Source organism: Thunnus albacares, chromosome 3 (assembly GCF_914725855.1).
Source record: "Thunnus albacares chromosome 3, fThuAlb1.1, whole genome shotgun sequence".
Classification (NCBI taxonomy): Eukaryota; Metazoa; Chordata; class Actinopteri; order Scombriformes; family Scombridae; genus Thunnus; species Thunnus albacares.
Window position 1 is genome coordinate 21522082 of NC_058108.1, and position 27818 is coordinate 21549899.

General features: G+C 38.3%; 1 protein-coding gene across 1 annotated transcript in view; it reads right to left on the reverse strand.

Moving 5' to 3' along the window:
- Positions 1-209: 209 nt before the first annotated feature.
- The window catches only part of tacr3a (tachykinin receptor 3a), a 32974-nt gene continuing 5365 nt past the window's right edge, over positions 210-27818 (reverse strand). The window contains exons 3-5 of the mRNA XM_044339354.1: positions 23104-23254; positions 5052-5248; positions 210-3382 (exon numbers count right to left, since the gene is read on the reverse strand). Of these exons, the coding sequence (XP_044195289.1) occupies positions 3049-3382; positions 5052-5248; positions 23104-23254 (682 nt within the window). The 3' untranslated portion in view covers positions 210-3048. The remainder of the gene's footprint in view (positions 3383-5051; positions 5249-23103; positions 23255-27818) is intronic.

Consider the following 27818-nt stretch of genomic DNA (forward strand, 5'->3'; position numbering starts at 1 on the left):
TTGTGTTGATCTCAATTGTGGTGATTCTTTGGTGGCAAGAGGTCATTGCACTGCATTTTTCCAGCAATTACTGGTCTGACAGCAGCTCCCAAACCACAAAGCAAATAAGCATGGGCTTTTTTGACTTAAAACAAGAGAATGATCGATTTTTTAACAGTGTATAAAGATTATACATTTCATACATGTTTTGGTCTGTTTTTAATCTCTGAAAGGCAGTAGCAGATTTAAATTCTAGTTTTGAGTCATTCGTAATTCATTTGTATTTGTAATCCATAAAGTAATATTTTCCTTAAATTTTCTTTGTCTGTACAACAGTGTGGGCTCTAACTGCTCATACCAGTCACTCAGTGCTTCTTTTATTTATTCCAGCCAGTACTGTAGGATATCCACCTGTATAGCTCTCTGATTATGACAGCAAATGTATAATGTAAGAGATCCTTACAACCTCACAATAACATTTGTAATTATAAGGAAACAATCCCATAGTTATAAAATTAAAATGCTTAGATGTAATAATGATATGTGGAAGTCATAATTACACATTTGAATGCAATGCTTCTTTAGGTAGAAAAGTTGCGGATTATTACAAAAGCCTGCATTGTTTCTGACAACTAACACGAAATGAAACACTATTGCTCAGTTGCGGCTGTAGGTTTTTTTTTTTTCCTCAAGAAAATTTGACTGCATTTGCAACAAGTCACAGATACATTTCATCAGAAGCATATCATGTCATTTGTAAACACTCTTAAGAATGTAAAGAAGACCCTTGCAATGAGGCTACATTAAGCAAATACATCAGAACTAACCAATGCAGAGCAATTAAAACATTTTGGAGGTCTTACTGTAAGAAATATGATATATAATTGTAAAATCACTTAATATCTACTTTAACAAAGAGTTTCTACAATTCCTTATCTCCCCAAATAATTGTTATTACCAGCAGTAATCATTTCATAATCATTTGTTTAAAAGATAAAACCGGTTATTTTCAACCTGATTCCTGCTTTTTAAATAAGAGCAGTAGTAAAAGGGACAAAAATATGAAGTGAAGTAATGAAAATGTCAGAATCGATTCTGCAAGATGGTAAGAACAAAGAAATGAGGCTCAGGTTGAAATTAACTCCTTTACAAATACAACAAAGAATATAGTCACCACTTGACAGAGAGAGGCACACATTGTACTGTACATTCATACAAAACATGTACATTAATACAGAGAGCACGAAAAATAGCTTAATTACCGTGTACAGATATTAAACAAACTACATGTGGCGATAAAATGATTTGACAACATCTTAAAAATACAGTACATTAAACACAACATGTTTTTCTTCACATTCTTGAGTAAATACTTTCATGAAGTCTTCTAACATTCAGAACTGTTGGTAAAAGATAATTAAGCACTACCACAATGCGTTTGAATGATTGTAATTTCTAATCAATATAGAAGATTTAAGCTTTCATTTTGCTTTTGAACCATTTGACATTTGTTCATAAACAAGTAATAATGCTGTGGAACCCATTGAGCTTTCACTGCATCTAACAAGACACTCAATACATTATTTTAAAAGATATTTTGTAGTATCTTAAAAGGTCTGTTTGGTGACCCCCCCACCCCACTTAAATATTAACATAACTATAGTTACACTTAATTCCCAGCAGTGAGACATAATAACACTCATGGTAAAGGTTTTCCTCGCCCTCATTAGTGGTCTTAGTGTGTTTCCTGAGTCACAGGGGACGCACTGTTCTTATATGGTTTATATAAGCGCACCTGACACAGTATGGTTCCACTTATCATATTGTAAACTTAACATGGCTAGAGGCTAGAGTTGCTTGATGTGGTCTCAACACTTATTGTGCACACTAGCAGAGCGTTAAATTAGGTTGCAACACACAATAACAGCATGCTGGAAGAAATGGAGACACCAACAGTGGCAATGGGCCCAATCAGTTCTGCCTTCTGATTATACAGCTTACAAAGGCATTTCATATAACATAAAGAACAGTACAACAAGGATTGTCTGTACTTCAGTTTGCTGAGTCCTTAATTTTTTCTCTAGATTCGTGAAAGGTGTGAAAATGAAAGACATTGACTCACTAGCCTCTAGTTGGTTAGTTCACATTGAATTTGACGATTCTCCAGCAGCCTGTTTGACCTGCTACATATGTATACTCATTTAGCCAATAGCTCATTACCATTTACCAGAACACATGTTCCTGGCAACAGTTACATAACTGAAAGCCAAGCTCAAATTCAATACTTTTTAGTAACAAACTTGGAGCTTTATGTAGAGACAAACAGAGTTCAATCAACAGCTATTCCATTGGAAAACTCTAAGCGACACTCTACAGCTGCTCACTCATGGCTGCAGGGGGAAACAGACAGCAGAGTCCTCTGTACTACATAAAGTTCACAGTTATAGATTGAAATGAAAACTATGACATACTTACATACTTACAATCACCATGACATATTTTCAGAATATCTCTATTGTGAGACGGTAATACCTTTTTAGAATATATTCTAATAGAGTATCTCCAAGCAGAACTGATTAATTTCATTATCAATCATTTGAACTGTGGGAGCGAGACCTTACCAAAACAGCAGTGCACTGATTGTGTTTAAATGCTAATCTCAATCAGAGCTGAATGTTTGGCTGAAGAGGAAAGAACAGTTACTTCATTTACTAATGCAGAGGAACCTTGATTGGATTAGGGGAAAACTTGACTGTATCGGTCCGAGGGAGAGTGCCTGGAATATAGACCTATAATACATGATGAGCGTTGTTCACCTCATATGTGGTTAAGGCTGCTCCCGAATATTTTATATAATCAGTATTACCCACTAAGGTGATATATAGAATAATCTCCATATTCGTGCAGTCATTTTCTGCATGTTCAGCCTTGATACAATGCTTCTATGTTTAAATTTAGCAAACACCCATGCACTGTTTGTATGTACAGTGTATTATGCATGTGTTTAAAATTCCTTACATGCATATGTATGTTTGTGTTCTTCTGTATGCACGTCTGTGAAAAAGCCCTTCAAGAGAACTCCTCAGGTTGAGCATTTGGGCTGCCTCCATTTTGCATTTTCAGACTGCCACCGTTGCATCCAGTGATCTCTGTGTGGCGAGACGTGACATAGCTTTTCTGTCTGGCAGACAGGGAGGGCTTACTTCCAGAGCCACTGCTGGCACTCCCATCGCCCTCGGCTGGGTCGTAAACCACAACCATGGTGGTATCCATTCGTGACAGTGTGTACATACTGCTCTGGCGTGTTGGGTGCAGCCGCGTGGAGCGGAGTTCCAACTCATCATAGCTGGACACCTTGATAAATGGGCACCAACGAAATGCACGCTTGAAGCCAGCCCGGAACCTGATGCCACATCACAAGGGAGAGAAGAGAAGAGATGGTAAACACAGGGTAGGTGGTTGTTTGGGAAGTGAATAGAGAATAAAATGTGCAAGATAAATATAAGTACATCTGTGGGTATTTTATTAGTAGTCCTTAAATGTGATGTATCATGGACATTTCCAGGTCTATATTCTGGGGTTCTACTGGAATATCTTTGCATGATTCACAGTTCAAAAAACTCCTTTTTTTATCTTATACTGGCCCTTTATGTAGCCCCACTGAAACAGGCTGTTTTAGCTAGTGTCCCTTTAAGGGGACACTCTGTTCTTATTGGTTAGTTCCCAGAAGCTTCCCCTTGGCCGACTTCTGGTGGCTACGTAAACAAACGTAGGATTTCACTTCTTTTTCACGTTCTTTACTCAAAATGGAAACTTCTTAAATACATCTGTAAATGTTCGAGCTTGAATCTGATCCAAAATATGTGAGTGGACAATGCAAACAGCCCATGGAACAACCTAAGCAACCGTTTGTGGGTGTGCACATGAACAATCTGTCATCATCACGAGGAGAAACTAGAGGTACCACTGCAAATAGTGCTTTATTTGAGCAGGCTGAAGCCCTTGCTTTTGACTTTCAGGGAGCATTTATACATATGTACACCTCAAGTTTCAGACTGCTGAACATGTTTAACATTGACATCTAACATTATAACAGTATAAAAATAGCAGAAAATCACAAAAAGCATAAAATGGCCCCTTTAAATAATTATGTATGTTGTGATAAATGATTACTGAGTGATTCCTGCTTGTTTCCAAGAAGCAGCACATATTGTGTACAGTGTTGTACCAATGGTTGGTTCTTCAGCTACTGGCAGAGGTCGTATTCAGGTATCCCTGAAGCTTTTAAAAAGGCAGCAAGTGATGAATGTCTAAATGTTTGTGCAGTGATGAAAAAGAGGTCAACTGGTGTGGAAGTGCAGTATTTACAGTGAGAGTACTCAACAGTAAACAGACAGCACTTGTCATACTGCCTGTGGATCATTTTCTGAATGGATAGAGATCATATTCATTGGTACATCAAACAGCTTAAGGTACTTGAGAGAGGCGTTATCGTTTTTGAGAATGAAATCCATTTATCTGAGTGGACTGGGTGATGTCAAAGATTCACTACTAAGGATGTCCGCTTTCTCAATGAATTGATTAAAAAAAACCCATTAACTGTCATATCTACAAGTTGTGAAGATAAGCATCTCATCATTTGAGAGACTACATTTTTATTAGACCAAAACACCCTGAACTACACATATAAAGTATTAATTTACTATAAGAAATTAGAGGGAAACTTGGAGTGAATTAAACACAAGAATGTGACAAAACATGCAACACATCCTGATAAACTGATGGCTAGATATGATAAGTGATTTTTTTTTCTCTACCATTAGGATATAATGATGTAAGCTACATTTATTCTTCCAGAGTCCGTAATTAATGAAGCCATGCCTAATGTTCATCCTCTATCAAAACAATAAAACAATGTAATGGTATATAATTTCATTCACTGATGCACGATAACAGTAAGATCAAGTACACTTCCGACATTTTTTCGTCTCATTTAGTAATAATGTTAAAGGAGCAACTTTCAGTTGTGACGTTTAATTTTACTTAGATTATCAACCACATCTTTTACCCACCTGCTGTTGAGACAGCAGTAGATGATGGGGTTGTACATGGTGGAGCTCATGGCCAGCCACAGCACTGACAGGTAAACCTGCTGGATGTATTTCCACTTGTTCAGATGCTTGTTGAGGCCCGTCACAATGAAGTAGATGTGATAGGGCAGCCAGCAGAGGGCAAAGGTCACCACTACGATGATCATCATCTTCACAACCTGCAAGAGACAGAGTGAGTGATGGAAAACATTCACAGGCTGTCACTGTAGGATTGTGTAAGCCAGAGGAAATTATATAGGCAAGAAAAACCCACTTTCAGTCTCTCTGATTAATATTTGATAGGGAAATGTGGTACATCTAATTTCAGTCCATTTCTGAATTACAGCATTTTGGTAGCACCTGACACTGCAGACGACAGATGGATATATTGCTGTAAGACTGCAAGCAGGACAGTATGTTCCAGTTTCGCTGATCTGATCTTAGTCCACATCTGGTCTAAATGCATTGGAAAACTTTTTCACATGGACACGTCCAGACTTGGACTGGCAATCTGGCAATTCTAGAAAATTCCAGATGGGCCAGCCCACCAGCAATGTGAAGAAAAAAATTGTGGGAAAAAAAATTCAACCTGCAGGCAGAGGCCCACTTCATGTTGGAACATCCATCTTTTTGGGGGTAACAAGGTCCTAATTGTCAATAGGCTACTTATGCTGTAAGGCAGGTACAGGAAATGCTACCGTTGTCCTCCCCCCACCCATTCAAGTGGATGTGTCAATGGAGGTCAAGAGGGAAATAATCAAATCAAGACAGAAAGAGTGGAGTTTGAATTGAAAACAATGCTGGCCTGTACAAATGGATAAAGGTCCCAAAAAGTGAAAAGGTGGATCGGAAAAGGTAAGAGAAAAGAAAAAAAAATCTTGTGGCTGATGCTGCAAAATGTTTTAAGTTGACAGAAAATATCGATGCCACTGCCATGCAAAATCCTGTTAACGTTAGCAATGCCGAGCTGCAGTGATAACATTGAGAGTCCACTGCTGCAAGAAGAGGAGGCCGCTGCAAAGGAAGAGTGAAAGGTGCATGACAACCTCCAACAGGTGTTACTGCTAACGTAAGCTCATGTAGTGACAGTGTTAACAGCGGAGCTCCGAACCTGACCCTCTCCTTTACACACATGACATGCGAGCACAGTTTTTCAATTTTAAAATTCATCAAGAATAGATTATAGAGCACTACATCTTGAAGCATTCATGCTTATGGCTACAGAAAAAGACATACTTTTGGCTTTGGACACTGATGGAATAATCGATAAGATGGCAGAGAACAGCGCACTGATGAGATGTCTTCTCACCACCTATAGAAGGACATGCTATTCTATTTGTTGCTTAAGGCTGCTGTGCTATGCTGTTTTTTTAAATGATGTCAGCTGATTAGTCACTCTAGGTCCGTTCCAATAGGATGCAGCCATGACAAAAAAATTGAAAACAATGTTGGATGATTGACTATAACTAGCTCTCACATATCCAAATCATCATAGGTTTCACATCATGGAGAAGTTTTGGCTATTTTGTTTCATGATGACAGCTTTGCATTTTGTCATAGACTACATTCATGACATTTGATTATGTCATTTTTGTTTTATTTGTGAAGTTATGGATTGTACCATAAGTGCTTTGAGAGCTGAGTAAAATGAAAAAAATCTTAAATGTGCCTCTTGGGGTGCTGACTTTTCCTGTAGGCTATTTCTTGGCTATTTATATATTTATTACATTATTTTATGAAACCCTGTAAGTACACCTGTTGTTAGGGTGTCAACTTGATTGACCAATTGCTTGGCCTATATGTTATAAATAGCCTGATACTGCTTTACGCAACTCATAAGTGCATATGTTGGGGAAAAATGGAGCCAGTCCAGACGAAAACTGCCAGGGCCAAATTTTGTTCCCAGTCATGACCCTGGACACATCTGCCAGGAAACATTCAAGTATCATACCACCGAGGAGAAATAAAGAGGGATGATCTAGTTAACTGTATCTGTTTAGGTAAAATTCAGGGAAAACCTGGATTTTCTGACCAAAGAACAGGGCTCACAGAAAAGATCTATCTATCTATCTATCTATCTATCTATCTATCTATCTATCTATCTATCTATCTATCTATCTATCTATCTATCTATCTATCTATTTTTTTTATCTATTTTTTTTATCTACTTTCTTTCTTGCTTTCTTGCTTTTTCTCTTTCAACTGAATGAGGTGCTGTGGACTGTCTCTGGGTGGTAACTGGAAACACACTACTGTGTGGCTCTTCAGAGGTAGGCTGGAGAGGCATGCTCCCAGAGACAAAACAGACATCATTGAGTCCCTCCTGAAATCTAAACAGAAATCCTGGCACCCCTTTTCTGAGTGAATGTTTCAAAGACGTTTATGGCATAAAACACACCATGTAAACTGACTAAACGGCTGCTAAAGAGGGCAGACGAAGTCAGTCAGTATTTTTGTTTGATGACAATGTGGACGTTAAATGAAAAATGAAGGCTCTGATTCTCTAAAGAAGACATGGATCGGCCTTGAAAATAATGTGAGCAGACTAAATGAAAGACTGAAATGAAAATTTCATGTGCATAGCTCAGGTATTACGAGGGGAAATCTTCCCCACAACTAATTGCAGAAGACTTGCTAAAGTGCATAATATTTAGGACACATCCTGTAATTCATGTAATTTTAATTTAGCAATAACCAGCTTGGTCATAAAGTTTTCAACTTAACTCAACTTTAAAAGCGCAAATACAATTGGAAATGGTTGTGGATTCATTGCACATAACATATGCTTCTTATAGTAAAATATATCCCCATAAAAAGAACAAAATAACAATGTGGTATTCTACTATCTGACTTCCCTACCCTGACTTAACACACAAGTCTTTAAAAACTTAAATAAAAAGGCTAAGTAATTTAATAAAACAGTAAACTATAATGCACATGTTTATGATTATGGAGCATGTCACCCATCATGGTGTGGCTCACTGATGTGTTTTAAAGCATTTTATGGCAACAATGAAGGTCAATAGCACAAAGTAAGAAGTTAGGCTTTGTTCACAATAAGAGAATATAGCATTTTAGTCCAGAGTATTGCCAAACTTATCCTAACATACGTGTTATCTAAGAATTACTGGTGATAATCTGCTGTATGTGCAACAAACAAAACTCAGTGTTGGAAGTCTTGTAAAATGTGTTTTATTGCTCTTTTTTAATGGCTAAACTATCCCATCATTATGAAACAGATCTAGTTTCTTAATAATGTCAGCTAAACACATATATCAAATAAACTCGAGGAGGAAAAACAAACTTGCTCAGTGCTCCTCAGTCTTGTTTAAATGGTCCATATATGGACCGCCAGAGAACTCAACGCAATTCATATAACTTACCATATGTATACATACTGGATATTTTATATGAGACTGGCCTCTGAAACATTTGAAGTATGTGCCTGCTTTAACACAGCCTCTTCTGGCAACACATTGTTGTGGCTTGTAGATTTGGAGCTATACATACTGTACAAGAAGATGTGAAATTACAGGCAAACAGCTGTGAAAAAAAGAACACATGAACATGAACATGTCATTCCACACTCCAGACGTTGGTGTCTTGATCAATAAGAGGACAATCAGAAACAACAAATGTTATGCCTGCTCTATCAGCCAATCACTGACATTTTAAAAAGTCTAAAATGTAACAAGTACCTTTTCTTCAAGAAACATTCAGTGGTAATGAAGACATTGTGCATGAGGCAACTAGAGTATTAGAGTATTTTTGAAAATGCCAAAAGCATAACTAATACATGCATCATTCCCTATAGTTTCTTCAAAATCCAGTCAGTGGGGGCCAAGAGTTTGTGTGTGATAAAGACAGTCTGTTTAGTGCCATAAATAATATTGAGAGTATATCCTGTGAGGTACTGGGGGTTTAGGCGAGCTTAGGTGGTGGTTAATATAAACATTACTAGACGCTCTTCAGGGCTTTGAACACATCCAAGAAAACGCTGAGATGTAGAGAAGTTCTGCCCCCAGTTATTCATCATCGGGGATAGCAAGAATGTCAAAGCGCATATTTTAAGCATGTCTCTTTCTTAGATTAAGTAATATTGTTGATGGTATGTTGAACTGTTTTGAACTGAACTGAGCATGTGTGGAGATTTAGAAACCATTATTGGTACATTTCTTTCTGTAAAAAAATACAAGCAAGCATTTGTTTGAACATGAGTTAGTCTACAGACTTCTTCAGTTTGCTATTTAAAATGTCAGCTGTTGTCTGGTTAAACTGTTTAAGTATGAGAATTGTAGAAAACCTGACCAGTGCACACAAATGTAGTATTTATAAATAACATGTTGGTTAGTTCATGATAATCAGCTCTGTTTACAATTCTTATAGCTCTCTTCTATAGCATAAGAATTGGATTATTGTATTTATTGTATATGTATTGTATGTGTTTCCCCAAACCTCCACTAAGTAGGTAATGTATGGAAATATAAAAGAAATGTACAATATATTTAATGAATTTAGATTGAGAATGTCTTTTATTTCTGCAATTTTGCAATGGCCTTCGACATTTTTGTCTTGACATGATTTATATGTTTCAATATCCAAATTTAGTTTTATTTAAATTTAATGACAACTTGTTAATATCAAACCATTCCTTTGTGTTTGTAATTGTCATATAAGGTGGTAAAAGTAGACAGAAATTCATCATAAGCTTTGTTTGGATCATTATTTGAATAAACCTCATTCCAGCTTTGCTTCCCTAAGTCCTCCTTAAGAGCCCCTATAGCTTCTGGTGTTCTGTGTCAAATCAATTTAGAAGTATAGGAATTTCTATGAGTTTTAATCTCAAAAAAAGTTCTGTAAGGTTGCAAAAACTGGAAGGTCGTCACTTATGTCATTAAGAAGCAGTCCACTACTCTACTCCCAGTTTCATTGATAAAAATGTTATCTATTAATGTTGCACTGTCACTTATTATTCTAGTTGGTTTTAAGATAGTAGGAAAAAGACTTATACTGCACATTGTATCAATAAAGGCTCTCTTTTTGTGTTCATTTGGGTTCAACAAATCTACGTTAAAATGCCCCCATATGAGACCGTCTTTTTGTCATTCATCTCATCATACATATCAACCATCTTATCATTGAATGTGTCAAGACAGGATCCTGGTGTTCTACATACACAGCTTATAATTATATTCTTAGATTTCTCCACATTTATTTCTACAGTAATATGTTCCATGATATCTTCTATTGTTGTTGACATTCTTTATACTATTTTTCATTTGAAGTCATTGTTCACAAACAGGGCAACTCCTCCTCCCTTTTTGTTCTTTCTATTGATAGTAAATACCTTGTAGCCCTCACGTTCAACATCAGCTTCTTTCTCTTTACTGAGCCAAGTCTCTGATACAGCAATTACATTAAACATGGTGAATTGTCTCAAATAGTTCTTAATTTTTTTTAGAAAATAGCTATAAAGACTTATACTGTTGAAGTGTATTATTGATAAGGTACTGTCCATAATTACATTGCTTTTGAATTGTTCATCAGTATAATACTCACAGTTGCAGTTGACATTATTGTGGAAGTGATTCTCAGGATCAATGTCATTCTCAATTTCATACACTTTGTGTTCTCTAAAGTCAAATTTTTCAAGTGCAGCTTTTCGTAGTTCTCATGTCCAGGTAAATTGTTACCTACACTGTCTGATGATCCCATTTCTTCAAACTCATCATCATCCATGTCTTTGAATGGAAAAGGAATAATCCTTGTCTTGTCTTATTGTGGCAGTCATAGTCTATTCAAGTATTTCCACACACACATACTCTTGTCTTGGCCATTTAAATTATTCCACACACAGTTCATGTTCAGTGTCTGCTGTATATGTACATCAGCATCACTGTCTATTGATGACTCCTGTTCCACGAGAGAGAACAAATTGTATGTCATCATCTGTACGGATCTAGGTCTTTTAGTTCTCTTACCAAAACCTCTTTTGCGGTGTCAGGAGATCCATTCAGCTGAATCATCACTTTGAAATTTCTTGTCCAAGTGGCTTGTATTTTGCTTTGCTTCTGCAGAATATGTGCCTGCCTGCCTGGCAACGTCAGCACTCTTTTTGGTGAGGTGTTCATTCAGATACACTCCTGTCCCCGTCAGCTTCCTAGCCTGTCTTAATGGCTTGCTCTTTCGAATTACAAAATGAACTATAATAGCTGGTTTTACTCTGCTGTCCTTTTGGGGAAATGTTCCAGTGTTTGTAACTCATTTGTGGGGGCATCCTCACCTTTGTCTGTGACTGACACTGCCCTGGCATATGTTTGGTGCTTAGTCTCCAGTCTGGTTAAAATCAAGTTTTCCATTCATGTGTATTGTTCTATATCATTGATTCTTTTCTGCAAGTCTTCAATCTTCTTTTCCTTTTCCTTGATAAACATTTAAGGTGTTGCATCGCATCCATTGGTTCCATAAGTTTGGTTTGTTATTTGGTGACTTTACTTATCTTCTCCGACACAAAGCTCAAGGATTTCCTGATTTCCTTCATTTCTTCTTCCATCACGGAGCTGTTTTGTTGTTTCGTCCTTGGTGGAATTTTTCTTTTTGTACTCTGTACTCTGGTCTTGTTCTTTATGCACTATGTTCTTACACAGTGAACTGCCTCAGTGTGTCTTGTACCAATAAAATTCACTGTGAGGTCAAGGAGACTAGTTTAGTAAAAAGAGCGGAAGCAAATCTGAGTATTTCTTGGAGAAAATTCATTCAGTACAACAAATTGTGTGAAAACGCAGTGCTGTTTTCTGTCTGAATCCTTGTTAATGCATGAGCAGTGTGAAAATATGGCTGTTAAGATCATACTGAGCATATAGATGGAAAGTGGAGAAACAGATTTTTATTACAGGAGCTTTTAACAAGTTTTTAAGACTTTATATTGTTGTGAAAACTTGTCATTATTGGTATCCATTTCTAAGATCAATTTAAGCATACATTAATTTAAAATGACTACAGCCTCTGTTTAGAGAATCAAGCCACTTTTATAACCACCTTTCAAGCCTAGAGGAGCACACCGTTTTATACTCAAAAGACGTAGTTGGGGTCTTTAAGGAAGACAGTAAATTACTTCTGTAACATTATGACACATCAGTACAGCTATCATTAAAAAGTATGTAAATTATCTTTTTTTTTAAACATTTCACTTGGCAGTCTTTTAATATTTCTACCTATGCTTTAACAGAGTGGCTAGTCTGTTTTGTGCTGTGATCAAAATTGAAGCCCGAGAAGGTAAATAATTCCCTCTACGTTTGAAAGTGTTTATGTTCCTGATGGGGATGTTGTTCTCTAGAGGTCAAGGGAGAGAAGAAAGGTCCTACTATTGAGGGAACCATAGGATTGCACATCACGTATCTACAACATGCATCAATGGTCTGCCTGTGAAAAAGTAATGCAACTGTGAGCAAAAGAAAAAGACCTCTTAGAGGTTTTCATTTCATTATAGCACACTGCTAGGTTTTAAGGTTACTGTAATGTTACAAAATATTTTTTTCTCAGGGCTGAGGTCACGTTCTAGGCTGCTGGAGGACAGAATTGCATTGATTGCAAAGTTGACAACTGCAAGATACAAGACTTTTGATTTTTCTGTTAGAATGTGGTACAGTTTGTCCGTCGGAAATTCTGCAAACATTGCAAACATCTGCAAGCGTTCATTTAAAATTTTCATTTAAAAGATATAACCACACATATAAAGTCTCTGATGGTGGTCCTGTTTAGGTTGAATATGAAAATCCAACACAAATGCACTCAGACAGAGCAGATAGAAAAAGAGAGGAGTGAAGAACAAGTATAGGACATTTGCATACAGTACAGCAGACCTCAAAGAGAGCATGTCTTATCTCTTTTTGCCACTTTGATATTTCATGTTTGCTAAACTACAAAGACCAGCGGGACAAAAATGCACAAAGAGAAAAAAGGTCAGATAATAAGAATAATATTGGTAATAGCAGTACCGTGCCCGAGCGTTCTGTAAAGCAGGATTACTGGTGCTATTGTGCTGAGATACAGACTGTAACAGGACGTCAAAGAACCATGAATACTTTTCTGATGTTTATTCTGAGGTATGTGGAGACTGGTGTTCTCATAATGGCAGATGATCCCATATAGGAACAGTAATATGTAGTCAATTCTGGAGAGAAATAATAAAAAAAGTCATGCTATATGCAGTTAACTTGTCACAACCCTGTCTCCTAGAAATTAAATTCATATACTACTAAATTACAACAGCAAATATGTTTTGCCAGAAACGTAATGCTGGCTGAATTATGTTTTTTTTTTCAACATAATGAAAAATTTTGTTAATTTATGTATTTGGCAAGTAGCAAAAATGTTGATACTGAATGTATGACTGAAACATTCAGAGACAATTTTGCTTTTTTTTCTGCCCAAAATATCCGATATTGCAGTACAATATCCGCTAGTAGAAACTACAGCATCATTAAACTTTTATATTTATCTTCAGGCAAAGCAGCCCTTGGTTAAGGTTAGGGAAAGATTGTGGTCTTGGTTTAATACCGATAAAAGTGACTTGAAGGGTTAGGATTTGGGTTTATTAACATTTAAACAAAACAATGATCTTTCACTGTCACGGAAGATCTCTGAAGCTTTGGATTTCTTCACATGTTGAAGACATGTTTAGCTTTTCCAAAACCAAAAACACAGGAGCAAAATTGTAAGACTGGATTAAACAGTGTGTCTACCTTCTCTATCGTAAGCTGGAAACATTTGCATGCCCGGCTAACTTAGTGCCTAAACAGTAGTAACCTTACATTGCACCCAAGGCTAGGGATCATTTAGTGAGGTTATGGGTAATGTTATAGCACAAGCTCCATTCAGCACTAGTAGATCCATTATCAGAGTTTAGGATGATGTTAGAGGCTCTGTCCTGCTCTCTATTGGATTTGTGGAAGTTTACACTCCAGCAACCACAGCTAAATTAGCTTTCATGGCACCATGTTTTCCAAACTCAGCAGTCAGTCCTCATCCTCAAAGTCTTTTCTCTTCTTAAAGTGACATTTTTTGGAAATACAAACAATGAAGCATAAATCTAACATCTGTGCTGCTAGTTCAAGTATGCTTATCTATAGTAATCATCCAAACAGGGTTATGTTAAAATGACATAACAGCGTGATTATACATTCTTCCTTAAAACACATTTCTTATTCAGATGGTTCACAACGAAGCTTGTTCAGTCACTTTAGACTATTTCCAAACAATAGATTGCACATTTAAAACACTACATTGATATTTAAACTTCAATCTCTGATTTCTTTTTTCCCAATCTAACTCACTTCATCGCCAAAGCAGATAAGGCTCCTTGGCAGCTTTAATGCTACGTGACCTGGAGCAGTTAGCTGGTCTGTTTATGTATTAAGGAAGTAGCACACACTTTCCTATTGTAATCAAAGTGTTTTATTTTTTGCCCTTGCAGTGAAACATTTGCATTCATGCTAGTGGTTCACAGCAAACTCCACACTAATGATAAATGCAAAGAAGAGCTTCTCCACAGCTAACAGCTGCTCCTTGCAGTGAATCTGTAGAATGCTAAATGTGAATGAGTAAGTGTGTGAGAGTCTGAGTGAATTACTCTCCAGTTCCATCATTTTTAACAAGATGACTTTTATGAACTTGTCAGTTTTCTCATAATGAAACAAGAGGGCAGCAGGCAAGGTGCTGGCTAGGGTAGAATATCTCTCTGAAAAATTATTGAATAATTGCATCTATGTCTTATTATTGGACATGGCAAACATTCACAGGTTTTCCTTTCTTGTTAGAAGATACAAGCAAATATTCCTCTACCAGAAGAGACTATTGGAAGCAATTGGCTGAGCCCCGCAGTTACTAAGTCCTTTCATCAGGGCTGAGAGTGGGATCTCAAGTGTTTGTCCCACCTCTTAAATACAGATGGTCAATCTAAACCAAACTGCCCCGTAGAAACATGTCTGTGTAATCTAAATGCTATTTCATGTCAATTCTACAACATGGAAAAGGAGGGCAAGAAGGAGAAGGGCATTTTCTCACTAAATGTCAAGGTGCAAACTGGATTGCAATAATTTACTTGCTCCCTCATTGGTAGGAAATTTGCTATAGGCAGAAAATGCTGATGAGGTATGATGATGCAGATGATGTATCACTATCCGTGAGCAATGATCAGTGAAAATCAGTCTCAGCTGATAATGTGAATGTAACAGTTCATAACAAGTCGGTTCAACCCTTTCTGAGAGAAATTATGTGTATATTCTACTACAATAAGGTTTCAAGGAAAACCTAAGTCCTGCTTGGTTATGTTCAGTGATGTTGTTTTGGAAGTGCTACATTTTTCAAGGTCACGCCATTATAAAGTGAAGCTAATATTGCTTCAAAGTAACATAATTACAAAGCCAAATGAGAAGAATGAAATAATGAAAATTTAAAACACCTGCAGTGGTAAAAACTTTTACTAACTCCCTGTGCTGTTATCACAGTATTTCACATCTAAATTCAAATGAGCAGTGGGAAACAAATGTCAGTATGAGGAAAACATATTAGTTTGATGCTGATTTGCTTTTGAAAAAAAAATGTAATGAAACTAAAATGTTAATGAGCTTTTTAATGCATAAAATTGATATTCTGAGTCAGATTGTAACCAACCAGTCTCGAAGCTTACCCTGCCACCAGATTTATGTTCCTTCATTAATCCTGTAAATGACTATATCCATTAGTTAGCTTGAAGCCAGAGTGAGTCCCACCAACAATTTAGAACATGATACGATAAGGACGAACCTCAGCAACTTACATTTCTGAATGCCACTGAGTAATTAAACAGGAGAGAAACTGGGTCAGTAAAAAAAGATAAAAGAAATACAAAAAGAAGAACAAGAGTGAGTCTGCGTCATAAAACAATTTCAAAATACTCAATGCAACCCTATTTCAAATGACCTTTATATACTACTAATGTGCGACAGAAAATATGTTTTGAAATGATTGTAAATCTGCTCATCTTATTTATCAATACAATAAGGATTTTTACATTTAATTTCTTTTCAAAGTCAAGATACACCTGTTCAACTACTCTTGGCAATGGGCACAGAGTTAATCATTTGCAAACAAAATTCAAAACACAGTCCGTATCCATTTATTCAAACATTTATAGCCTCAGGTACAATGTCACTGGAGTCCATCTTTGTAGAAAATGCAGTTATGCTGTCAAATGTTCCACTGTGTAGAAGGAAACATTTTTAATTGAAGTATTTGTAAAGTTGCAAAATGTCACTGCAAAATACACATTTTGTTTGTGTTACCTACAATATCTGCTTGTAGCAACTAAAGCATGATCAGCTCTGACTTGGATCATGAGAAAGAACATGTTTACTTCTTCAGTATTTAACCAAAACACCAAATCAATCACTAAACCATTCCCTAAACTTAACCAAAGTGCTTTTGTTGCCTAAACCTATAACCACACACAGGAAGCATGATGTTTAACCTGGTCTCGGGTGTAAAAGTCAAAGTGCTTGCCCAACCACCACCAAGACTGTAACTTCCTTGACTGGAAAAAATTTTGCTGGTGAACACAGTTTGGGTAGAAATGGTATTTCCTTGAAAAGGAAAGAAATCTGGGGAAAAAATCAGTAGTACATAGATTTTATTTTCAGGAGATAGGATTGCCCATTGAACAAAGGTGCTCTTTGGAGTCAGTGGGTACAAGCAATTGAAGTTAGTAGAGTTACTAAAAAGGCTTTATTCAAGCATGATGTGTGCCTAAATGTTTCAGAAGGAGCTTTTGTCAAGATGTGAGAAAAAGACAGAGATTCAATTTTTGTCTGATACAATCACTGGTGAGAAGAAAGAATACAAGAGGTTACGTGACTGTAGCCACAGTAGTTCAGACGTGCACTCTCAAGAGAAGGCAGCCAACTCCTATTGTATTATAGTGTGGCTTTTTGACTGACCCTTAAAACTGCTTCTACTGTGAATTTCATTATGGGACTAGCTAAGGCACTTGCCCGTGAACACCTACGCTTGTCTCTCTCAGGACAGACGGGCCTATTGGCACCTGGCAGGTCGGGATTAGAATAGTCCCATTATCGCTGGAGGTTAGATGGAGCCAGCGTGACCCTCAGATACACTGCGGCTTAACACAGTTGTACTTCATTTCAGGAAAAAAATGATCTTGTAGAGGTAATCCATCCCAATCCTTACTTCCACACACACAGAGACACACTTGCACACAGTACTTTATCTTCAGACAGAAAGGCAAATGGATGATTGAATGCAGATTGTCTTGAAGAGAATGTCAGAATGTTGAAATGTCAGTCTGAAGTGCAGCCTTAATGACCTGTCATGAGACAGGTCATTAATGCTGCTACTTCAGACTGACATTTTGAATGCGCAGCCACAGGCATGAGCTTAAAATGGAGCACCTGTGGTGTGGTGATTGCGGCAGAATGGATTAACTCAAAACAATGGACTGGCGAATCTTTCTTTCAATGAAGATGATGAGAAATGATAGAAAGATGGAGCATTTTATTGCTTAATATCACCTCACAGACCTGTGATGGCTGCACAGGAAATCTGTTCATAAAGTAAAACACTAGAAAATACTTGAATGATCTATTGAGAAATGATAACGCTCTTCATGGGTTATTTTTGTACAAAATTGCCACTTTAGGCTTCATTACTTCAGTTCATCCATTCATTACATATAAGGGACCTTTGAGAATTTATGTAATCATACTGTCAACAGGAAATGAATTACTGCGTCAGTCCCTTTAGTAGCTTACAGTTGTTTCAAGGGTACAGATGCAACTGTCACTTCTCAACACAACATCATAGAAAACCATAGAAAAGGATACTGCAGGGCCAGAATTTGGTCAAAAGAAGGGGAAGTCTGGGACAAACAAGTAGCAACTGCCACAGCCAACTGATATAGGATGAGATACTTTTACGTCAAGCAAACAAGCAATCAAAAAACAGTTCTATCTAGTTCTATAAGCGTTAATGTCATCTCAAAGGGTCAGTTCACTCAAATAATACTGATGCCCAACCCAGAATTGGAATTCTTTCCGATACATTGACCTCTGTCGTCTGCTTCCAAAGAAAATAAAAAGACAACTTCTTGCTGATAAATGAAGACATTTCTTATAGCTAAATGTCTAATGAATACATGATGAAGAAAATAATCAAGCAAATGAATAAAAGATATTTAAATGGTGAGATAAACTGGTTACTGGGTTGGTGATATTGATGGAAGTATGTGATTTAAGGCTATAAAAGAACGGCGGGACGCTAGGGCAATCAACTTCTCTAAGGGAATTAATTTATTTTAAAAATCAACTCTTAATCACAGAAAGCTGTGGGTCCTGACTACTTTGTTGAAGCGTCATGCAGAGATGAATCCATTAGCTGGTTCAGAAGTTGGTGTGAAGTGTTGAGCTTGCTGGTGCAGCCTACACGCAGGGTGCAAGCCTGTTTGTCTGCAGGGCTCTTCCGTGGGGTGCCTCCGATGAAGCTACGCTCCCACGCAACTCCGTCTAATGCAGTTTGTTGCTGAGTGAACGAGGGCCCGACAACGGGGCCTACCAGTTGGTCTGGTGGCCTTCACTCAAGGGCCGGCGGAAGGAGGTTCAGGCCGATGTGTCACTGGCACTGTTCCCAGAGGCACTCAGAGAAGGACTGGCAGTCAGATGTGGTCTGGTAGTATGATCTCTATGATTTCTGGTGCTTCGTGAAGTCAAATAGATCTTTCTGGCCACACTAACTTTGACTAATTCCGTTGGGTAGAAAAAAGGAAATACTATAAAAACCACAAGGCTTGATTTTACAAAAATATTTTTAAAAAAAACAACAGAGGACTCAAGTCTTCAGTTGATACTGAGGCACTCTGAGGCTTGCTTAGAAAAAATGTGAAATTGTACTTTAGGTGAGGAACAAAACAAATTAAAGATGTCTAGAAAATAAAGATAAAATAAAACACTGTTTCCTGAGCTTAGGTTTGAAGGCCAGCCTCAGGGGGAAGTCAACTTCAGGTGCTTTTATCAGTTCGCAAAGTTTTGGGTGTGGATAAGCCGCTTACTGCCCAAACCTCTAATGAATATCAATTCCTATGTGTGTATTGCAGCTACACTTTGGAGCCCAAAATGGCAGCTCATGTCTCCTCTGTCTCTAGTGATTCTAATTCAAATTTTATGCACAGAAAGTCACATACTTCAATACAATATAGTCAAATAATCATGATTTTAAACATAAAATTGTATAAACATAAAATGTAGCTCTGCTGCATTTATCCAGCACCAGCAGTATGATAGAAACGTCATCAACACACCAGCTTGCTCGATGTGAATTCACTGCTGTATTCACACATAGGCTCAATAGGGCATTACTGACTTTGTACTTGGGAGCTGGCAAGGTAAAGTCCGATTAATGTCCCGTCTTGCTATTCAGACATTTGCATTCAAACAGCTCCTCTGGGTAATGTCCAGATAACTTCAGGGTTGCAGTACATGTGTGAAAGGAGCTTTGGTGAATTTCTTTATCCTGATGTGAAAAATTGCATTCTTAACTCAAGTCTCTGTCCATGTGAATGTGGAGTTCTCCTGACTTGTGTGTTCTTCAGTTTACACGACCCAAGGGTCATTTAAGTGTCTTTGTGTCCTGTTGTTAATTTCGTTATCTCTACAGGCATCATACTCTCGGGGTGTGAGAGATCCGGCGCTTGCTCTGGCCAGTGTTAATTCTATTGAGAGGTGGATTTTACTTGACATGTCAGATCTTAAATGAGCATAAAAATACCTCTGAGTTGCTGGTTAAGGGTGACATATAGCTTCATACATATACATACTGTACACTCAATGTATGAAACCACTGAGTAATCAAAACCCATAGTGGACTGTCAGACAACACTAATAGAGTTTAAAGAAATAAAGATAAATGAACAAAACTAAGATAATCACCAAAGATATTACAATTCATCCTGAGGGAGACATGTATATCTGTGCCAAATTTCATGGTAATCTGTCCAGTAGCTGTTGAGACATTTCATGCAAAATCACAAATGTGGACCTCATTGTAGTGCTAGAGGAAAGACCAGGGAATTACCAAAGGCAGTCATTGTCACCCTCTCTGAACCATTAATGTCTGTACTAAATTTCATGGACATCTGTGTTATGGTTTTCAAGATATTTCAGTCTGGACCAAAGTGGTGGACTGACAGACAGACAGATAGACATTGTCATCCTTAGGTGCAGTAAAAACATTTTGCAGTATGCTTTTGATTTGGTTACCCCACAGTGTTATTTCCCCATGGGTGCTCACAATTGCCCGAGCACCCACAGAATGCAGTGTTGAAATTTCTGTCTTTGTCTTTTAATGCTCTCACCCTTTCCTAAGATTGAGTATTGGCTTCACCACAGTGGTCATTATTTTTGAGTCTTCCAGCTAGAAATGGGTCTATAGTGAGTCTTTCCTGAGTAATTGTGCAGATCAATAAATGAAAAGGAATATTTGTGTGTTTTGTTGTTGTTTGTGTTTGCGCACAAGAGTATTCAGGTTTTATCCATCTGTTTTCATTGTTATATTCCAGACAGACAACATTTTGTGGTTGATTTTGTGCCTAATTTAGAGGCAGTTTACATTTGTGTTTGTGTGTTTGAAGATAAAGCATGTTCATCTTTCAACCTCTATCCTGTTCTCATTGCTGGTCTCATGGTACAGTGTCTTTTTCTTGGGGATGAATGTCATGCAGGTTGAAAGTTTGGTGCTTGCAGGCTCTGGTCAGAATAGGTTACAGAAAGGAGAGAACAGCTCGGGGCAACACTGTCAAGCATCACAAAACTAGCTGGCTCAAAAGCTAATGTTTCTACTGTATTCCAGACTCCTGGCAAAAACACTAAATAAATAAAAATATTCCGCTCAGTGAGCTGAAACACTAGGACAACAAAAAAAGAAAGAAAAATCAGCTTAGTGACCTGCTCAGAAATTTAAATGACTGTGACAGAAACACTGTTGTTCAAACATAATACTGTATTATTCACTGAGTAATAAATTATTTCTTTGGTGTCCTTTTCCTGAAATGATTTGTGATATTGCAAATAAATCAATATCACTGCACCACAAATGCACTACATGTCTTCTTTGGTGTAGATTTTACTTAGTTGATGGTAGTGTGGTTGCCCTTTCTTAATTTTGTGATGAGGTGGTAGTTTTGACTGACTTTTGACTGTTTTGTATGCTGTATAAAATAAAGAATAGTACCGTAAAACATGGAATCTAACATCTACAATATTGTATTTTAGTGACCGTGTCTGTGCCAGTGTTGCTTCTACAGGTGTCATGATTTATTTGCCATTATCCTCCACCTTTTGATACCTTGTAGATGTGTTTTTTCCTCATATCTGTCATTCTTTGTGGTAGCAGTAAACACTCTCATTGTAAAAACATGTCTTGAATGAGCTTCTGACTCCTGACACAACCCAGTCTCACATTAAAATGTGTAATAGCTATATTGCTCCACAGCGTAAAATGTATTCGTTTCACAATAACAGCTGGCAGGGTAAAGTCCGTTTAATGTCCGGTCCGACTGATTCAGACATTTGCATTGACACATACAGCTCCTCCAAATGATGTCTGGAAAATTTCAGGGTTGCCATGCATGTATGAAAGGGGCTTAATACGTTTTCCGCTGTGGACTAATGTAGGTATTACAAATTTTGATGTGAGATTGGGGGTTGCTTGAGGCATAAAGGCCTTGGCTTGGACACCAAAAGAGTGGCCAAACTCATAATGCCTCGAGACACTGTTGGTTTTCAGAGCTTGTACCTGTCTGGATGCATAGACAAACAGTTGATTGAGGACAAGTGACAACCACAAAGGTTGTGTTGTGCAGAGCAGTGCAGTGTTCTAGCTTCTTCACACACATACAGAAGGAAAAAGTGATTAATCTTGTTCACTACAGTGTGCTGTAGCTAATGTTCTCAATTTTAAGTGTTGCATTTATCAGTGATGTTAATCTATTGCTTCCTGAAATAGAAAATCAAAACTGAAAGCAAGTCTACAATACTTAATAAATTGTTGAGCTTAGTCTGTGTTATTTTTCTTTTCAGTTTCCCCAGTGGGAATTTGATTGTAATATTCCTATTTTTCATTTAGTTCTAATGACTTAAGAGCTTAGAGTCCTTGCTGATGTTGTGTTTCTGTTTAGTCGTACTTCTGCTACTGTGTGTCCATTACTTATCATCAAAGTGTCCCATTGTGAAAGCATAAATGTGAGTTCCGGTACTTGAATGCACAAGGGCGAGCATAGGGAGATGTTTTGTTTCATCTAAAAATATAAAATATAAACATGTTCAGAATTAAAAGCTTAAAACTGTACAAAATGGTTCGTTAGGGAGTTGCTGTAATTTTAATTCTGCAAAGCATTACTTTGTTATATTACCGTTTCATCTCTGCCAAGGATGTTATGTTTTCACCAGTTTGTTAATCAGCATGATACACTTAACAACACATTATCATGAAATACAGAGAACAGAAAACAGGCCAAAGAGCAATTTATTAGATTTGATGGTGGTCTGGGATTTCCCCCTTAGACAATAAATGTTTTAATCACCAATTAGAGGATTATATCCAAACCCTAAAGGTATATGTACAGTAACAGCAATCTGGATAATTGTGCCAGACTGGCAGGTGGTTTTTGAATGCCTTCTATTTGTAACAAAATGCCTCAAAATGGAACAATGGACAAATCCCCTCCTTTTTTAAGACAAATAAGTTACAAAATGACATACTGCCTCAAACTTTTTCATTTTCCGTTTCAGATTATAAAAAAGACATGTAATAAAAATTACCTGGGGCCACAGGCTGCTCAGTGACAGAAAATTGCAAATTATTCCTGGTACTCTGGCTTCAAGCGTTCAAAGATCACCATGTGCACAGTAACAGAAATAATTGGACTGCCCCAGGACATATCTGAATTATTGAATGAACAGTGCACTCTTTTCCCTTTGAGCATGCTTACCTTCCTTTTAGCCCGGAGCTGTCCGTGATAGTTATCAGATGAGTCTCCCGGGATCTCCCCTCCCCACAGAGTCACCCCCACGATGGTGTAGTTGATACCCATCACCACTAAAGGCAGCACATAGACCAAAACCGTCACTATGATGTGATACCTAGAGAGAAAGAGGAGAAGAGGCTGAAAAGTTTATACATTTATAAAACATTTATGCAAGCGTAGAATTTTACGCGCAGTAAATCTATTATCAACATATGTTGACTCTTGGGTATTACAGGGACCTGTGGCACTAGCTGAATGTAAATTTGATCAGAATTTCAAGTGTAAAGCCAACACTAACTGCTACAATGTAACTAGTACTGCAGCCATCAGGTAATATGGAAGAGAAAGTCACTACTAATTGTGTTGCAAAAATAGACAAGAAAGTAATCATGTTTGAACTGGCTAACATATGATACACTGCATGTTTGTACAGACGGAGAAGCATGCATCTGCATAAGACAGTTCTTGTGTGAAGAATGGAATTAGCGAGTAGCTAAACGGGCAAAACAAGCTAGCGGTGTCGCCAAAGCAGGAAAAAAAAAATTGGCCAACCATAAAACAAGTGAGAGTGAGCCCAGCTGAAGATAAGTTGGAGAATAACACAGGAAACAGGCATGTGAGGCTGTGGATAAGTCAGACGAACGTAAATGAGCAAATTAACAGAAAGCTATGTGAAAGGCAGAAAAGATGAGCGAGCCAGCACAAGCAGCAGCAGCAGCAGCTCCACCAGGCAAGTTTGATTGTAATAATGCAAGTGAATGGCCAAAGTGGATAAACAAGCTTGGATAATGAGACAAGAATATCAAGTAAATACACTGATGTACACTCTAGGGGACGAAGCTGAGGACATACTGAATGTCTTATCTTATGAAGATATGAAACAGGCTTTTGAGAAAACAAGCAAAAGGAACATTAATTTTGAGCATGCACGGTTCAACAGATGCAATCAAGAGCGCAATGGATTGTTGTTGGCCTAAGAGATGCAAAACTGTCTGAGTCACTGCAATTATACCCTGAACTCACATTAGTCAAAAGTATAGCCAGAGTGCATCACAGTGTGGAAATAAAGAAGCAGCAGCCAATAATACGTTGCAACTTAAATGAGAGGCAGTCAGAGAACAGATGCAATAAGTGCAAGGCAACAGATGCAGAGAGGCACAAAAGGACAGAAATACAGCTCACAAGTCAAGCCAGAAAATAAAAACAGAGCCACAGGTTGTGGAAGATGTGGAAATGCAACAAAGCACCAGAGGAAGGATTGCCCTGCCAAAGATGCAGAATCTTGCAAACTGCTGCAAGCTGGTGGCATCTATGATATCACAGAAGATTCTGCAGACCATGGAGCAGAGGATGTTGCCTTTTTTGGAGAGGTAGTTATTGAGGTTGACAGTGAGAAACTCTTTAATTGAATGGAGAAAATTCAAATTAGATACTGGAGCTGCAGTTATAGCTATTCCGAGCCACCACTACTCCACAGACAAGCTCAGGACACTGCAGCCACCCAGGATATCCCTGTATGGTATGGGCAGGCAGCTCCTGGGTGTAAGAGGATACTTCAAAGGAAAACTGTAGTTTGGCAAGGAGACAACTGAACAGGACATTTATGTGGTAGTAAAACTGATGAAACCGCTGTTGGGACTTCCAGCCATTGAGGCCTTGACAAGTGCACACAGTTCAGGTGGGAGAAGACATAATTTTGGCAAATTTCCCTGACTGAAGACAGTGCTTTCCCTGACCACCTTCATAACCCCATTTGGTCACTACTGTTTTAACAGGCTGCTGTTTGGGTTCTCCTCAGCCCCAGAACATTTCCAGTGATGGATGACACAAATGCTGGAGGGCTGCAAAAGAATGGTATGCCATGGCAATTAGATTTTGGTGTATGCAGGCAAAGATCAGGCTGAACATGATACCAGACTGCAACAGGTACTCAGGAGACTGAGAGATGAAGGGCTAACTCTGAGCAAGGACAAATGTGAGTTTGCCAGGACCAAAATTCTGTTTATCAGACACTGCATCACCACTAAGGGAGTAAACCCTCATCCAAGAAAGGTCAAAGCCATTCTGGAAATGCCTGAGCTAACCTGTGTTGCTGACATCAGAGGAGTGATGAGCATGGCCAATTACCTGGGCAAGTTCCTCCCTCATCTGTCTGAGAAGACAGAATGGTGTTGGGGAGCACCACAACAAGAGGCGTTTCAGAAGCTGAAGTCAGAACTCAGCTCACCCAGAGTCCTCGCTGTATACTCACCCAATGCAGAAATGCATGTGTCAGCTGACACATCGTCTTTCAGTCTTGGAACCGTTCTGATGCAGAAATGGCCAGGGAGTAGTGACTGGAAGTCAAGTGTGTTCATCTCCAGAGGTTTGTCTGTATTTCTGTTGGTTTGCTGAGAAGCACTATGCTCAGATTGAGAAGAAGGCTATTAAGTACTAAGGCGCTGGACAAGCTTCCTCCTTGAATCCTGAGATTCCAACTGAGACTATTGAAATTCTGCTATGACATTGTACATGTGCCTGAAAAGCTGCTCATCACTGCAGACAAGCTGTCATGAGCACCAGTCCAAATCTTTGTGGACTCAATCACACAGTCTCTTCCAACTACAGAAGCTAGACTGCTAGATTACATGCAGACCTGGAGTCCCTGTGCTACACAAATGAGAGTCTGGGAAGACATTGTATCATGTCTGGCCCTATTCCAAATCTCTCCAAAAACTCTGAATGATTTAATCGACTCTTCAATCTTCACCACTGGCTAAAAATACTCTGTTCTGCTGCAGGATATGACTTCATCTCCAACTTTAATTACTTTTTGGCTAACTTGAGACTGTACAGAGATGATGGTATGCACCCAAATAGAAAGGGAACAAAGCAGTTGACTGCTAATTTCATCCAGTTTATAGCCTTTAATTCATTCTGATATGCACCACGGCAAGACCCGATCTGGACCTATGTGTCTCCCATCACTACATCCAGTTCTAACAGTGTGGGTCCTGCCACTGTGGGCTCCAACTCTCAAACCCAGTCTTTGGAAAACTCTAGCCACAGCAGGCCTGACTCTGCCACAGCTGACAACTCCAACTATTCTGCAAGCACGTTAAAGTTTGTACTTCTCAATGTCAGATCCCTTACTAATAAAACCTTCATTATTAATGATCTCATAACATCACATAGGCTTGATGAGATTTTCCTTACTGAGACTTGGCTCGATGAAACATGTAGCAAGGAACTGATTGAAGCTTCTCCATCTCATTTCTCATTTTCACATTTCACCAGGTCAAACAAAAAGGGTGGTGGTGTTGCTGCCATTTTTTCAGATATTTTATCATGTAAAGGCGTCTTCTTTGGTTCTTACTCTACTTTTGAGTATTTAGTTCTGGTAATGAAATCTGCATATCCCTGTTTAGTACTCACAGTTTACCGCCCTCCAAGGATTAAAAAAGGCTTTATATCTGAATTTGGTGAGCTTTTATCTAAACTAACTATTGAATTTGACTCAATCCTTATCTCTGGCGATTTCAACATTCATATTGATAACATGACAGACCATTTCGCAAAAGGTTGTATATCAACAATTACACATGTATCTGTCATATAACAATTTCTTTGATGTTTACCGGTCTGGTTTTAGAGATAACCACAGTGCAGAAACTGCCCTGGTCAGAGTTGTGAATGACCTTAAAATTAGCTCTGACAACCACAAAGTTAGTGTTCTAGTACTTCTCGACCTCAGTGCAGCCTTTGATACAGTTGACCATGTTATTCTTCTTAAGCGTCTTGAACACTGTTTAGGCCTTAGAGGCACTGTTCTTAACTGGCTTTCTTCTTACCTTACTTACCTTATTCCATATGGGGTCCCTCATGGGTCAATTCTTGGTCCTATACTGTTTAATTTGTATATGCTCCCACTTGGGTCCATCATTCAACAATACAACATATCATATCAGTCCTATGGTGACGACACACAGTTATGCATATCTGTTTCTGTAAACCACCTTAACCTAGTGATTGATCTCATCCAGTGCATTACTGAAGTTAAATATTGGATGGCGTATGAAATGTGCTATATAAATAAATTTGACTTGACTTTGACTCGCAGCAGCTTGCAGAGAGGCAGAAAGAAGACCCCATATACACTACACTAATGCACTACTGTTGAACTGATTGGCCTGACAAAGCCCACCTGCCACCTGATAAAGGACTTTACTGGAAGGAGAGACAGAACCTGACCCTGGCTGGGGATCTTTTCCTGAAAGGACAAAACTGTCATCCCCAGCTTGTTAAGAGAAAAAATGCTTGACATCCTCCATCAGGGCCACAAAGAGATAGTCAAGTGCCAAGCCCGGGCCTGTCAGTTGGTCTGATGGCGAGGGCTTTTGGTTAACATTAGCTAGAAAGTTGGAAACTGTCCCATATGCACAAAACACAGAACAACACAGAGGGAACCCCTGTTGACAACTCCTGTACCTGAGAGACCATGGCAACGTGTGATGACAGACATATTTATCTGGCACAAGAACACCTACCTTGAAGTGGTTGACTTCTTCTCCCAATACATTGACGTCGCCCATCCCCATGTTGCGTCAGCCAACAGTCATACCACCTCTGAAGGACATCTTTGGTCGGTATGGGGTCCCAGAGCTGCTGATGTCAGACAGCAGCCCACAGTATGCCTGTAC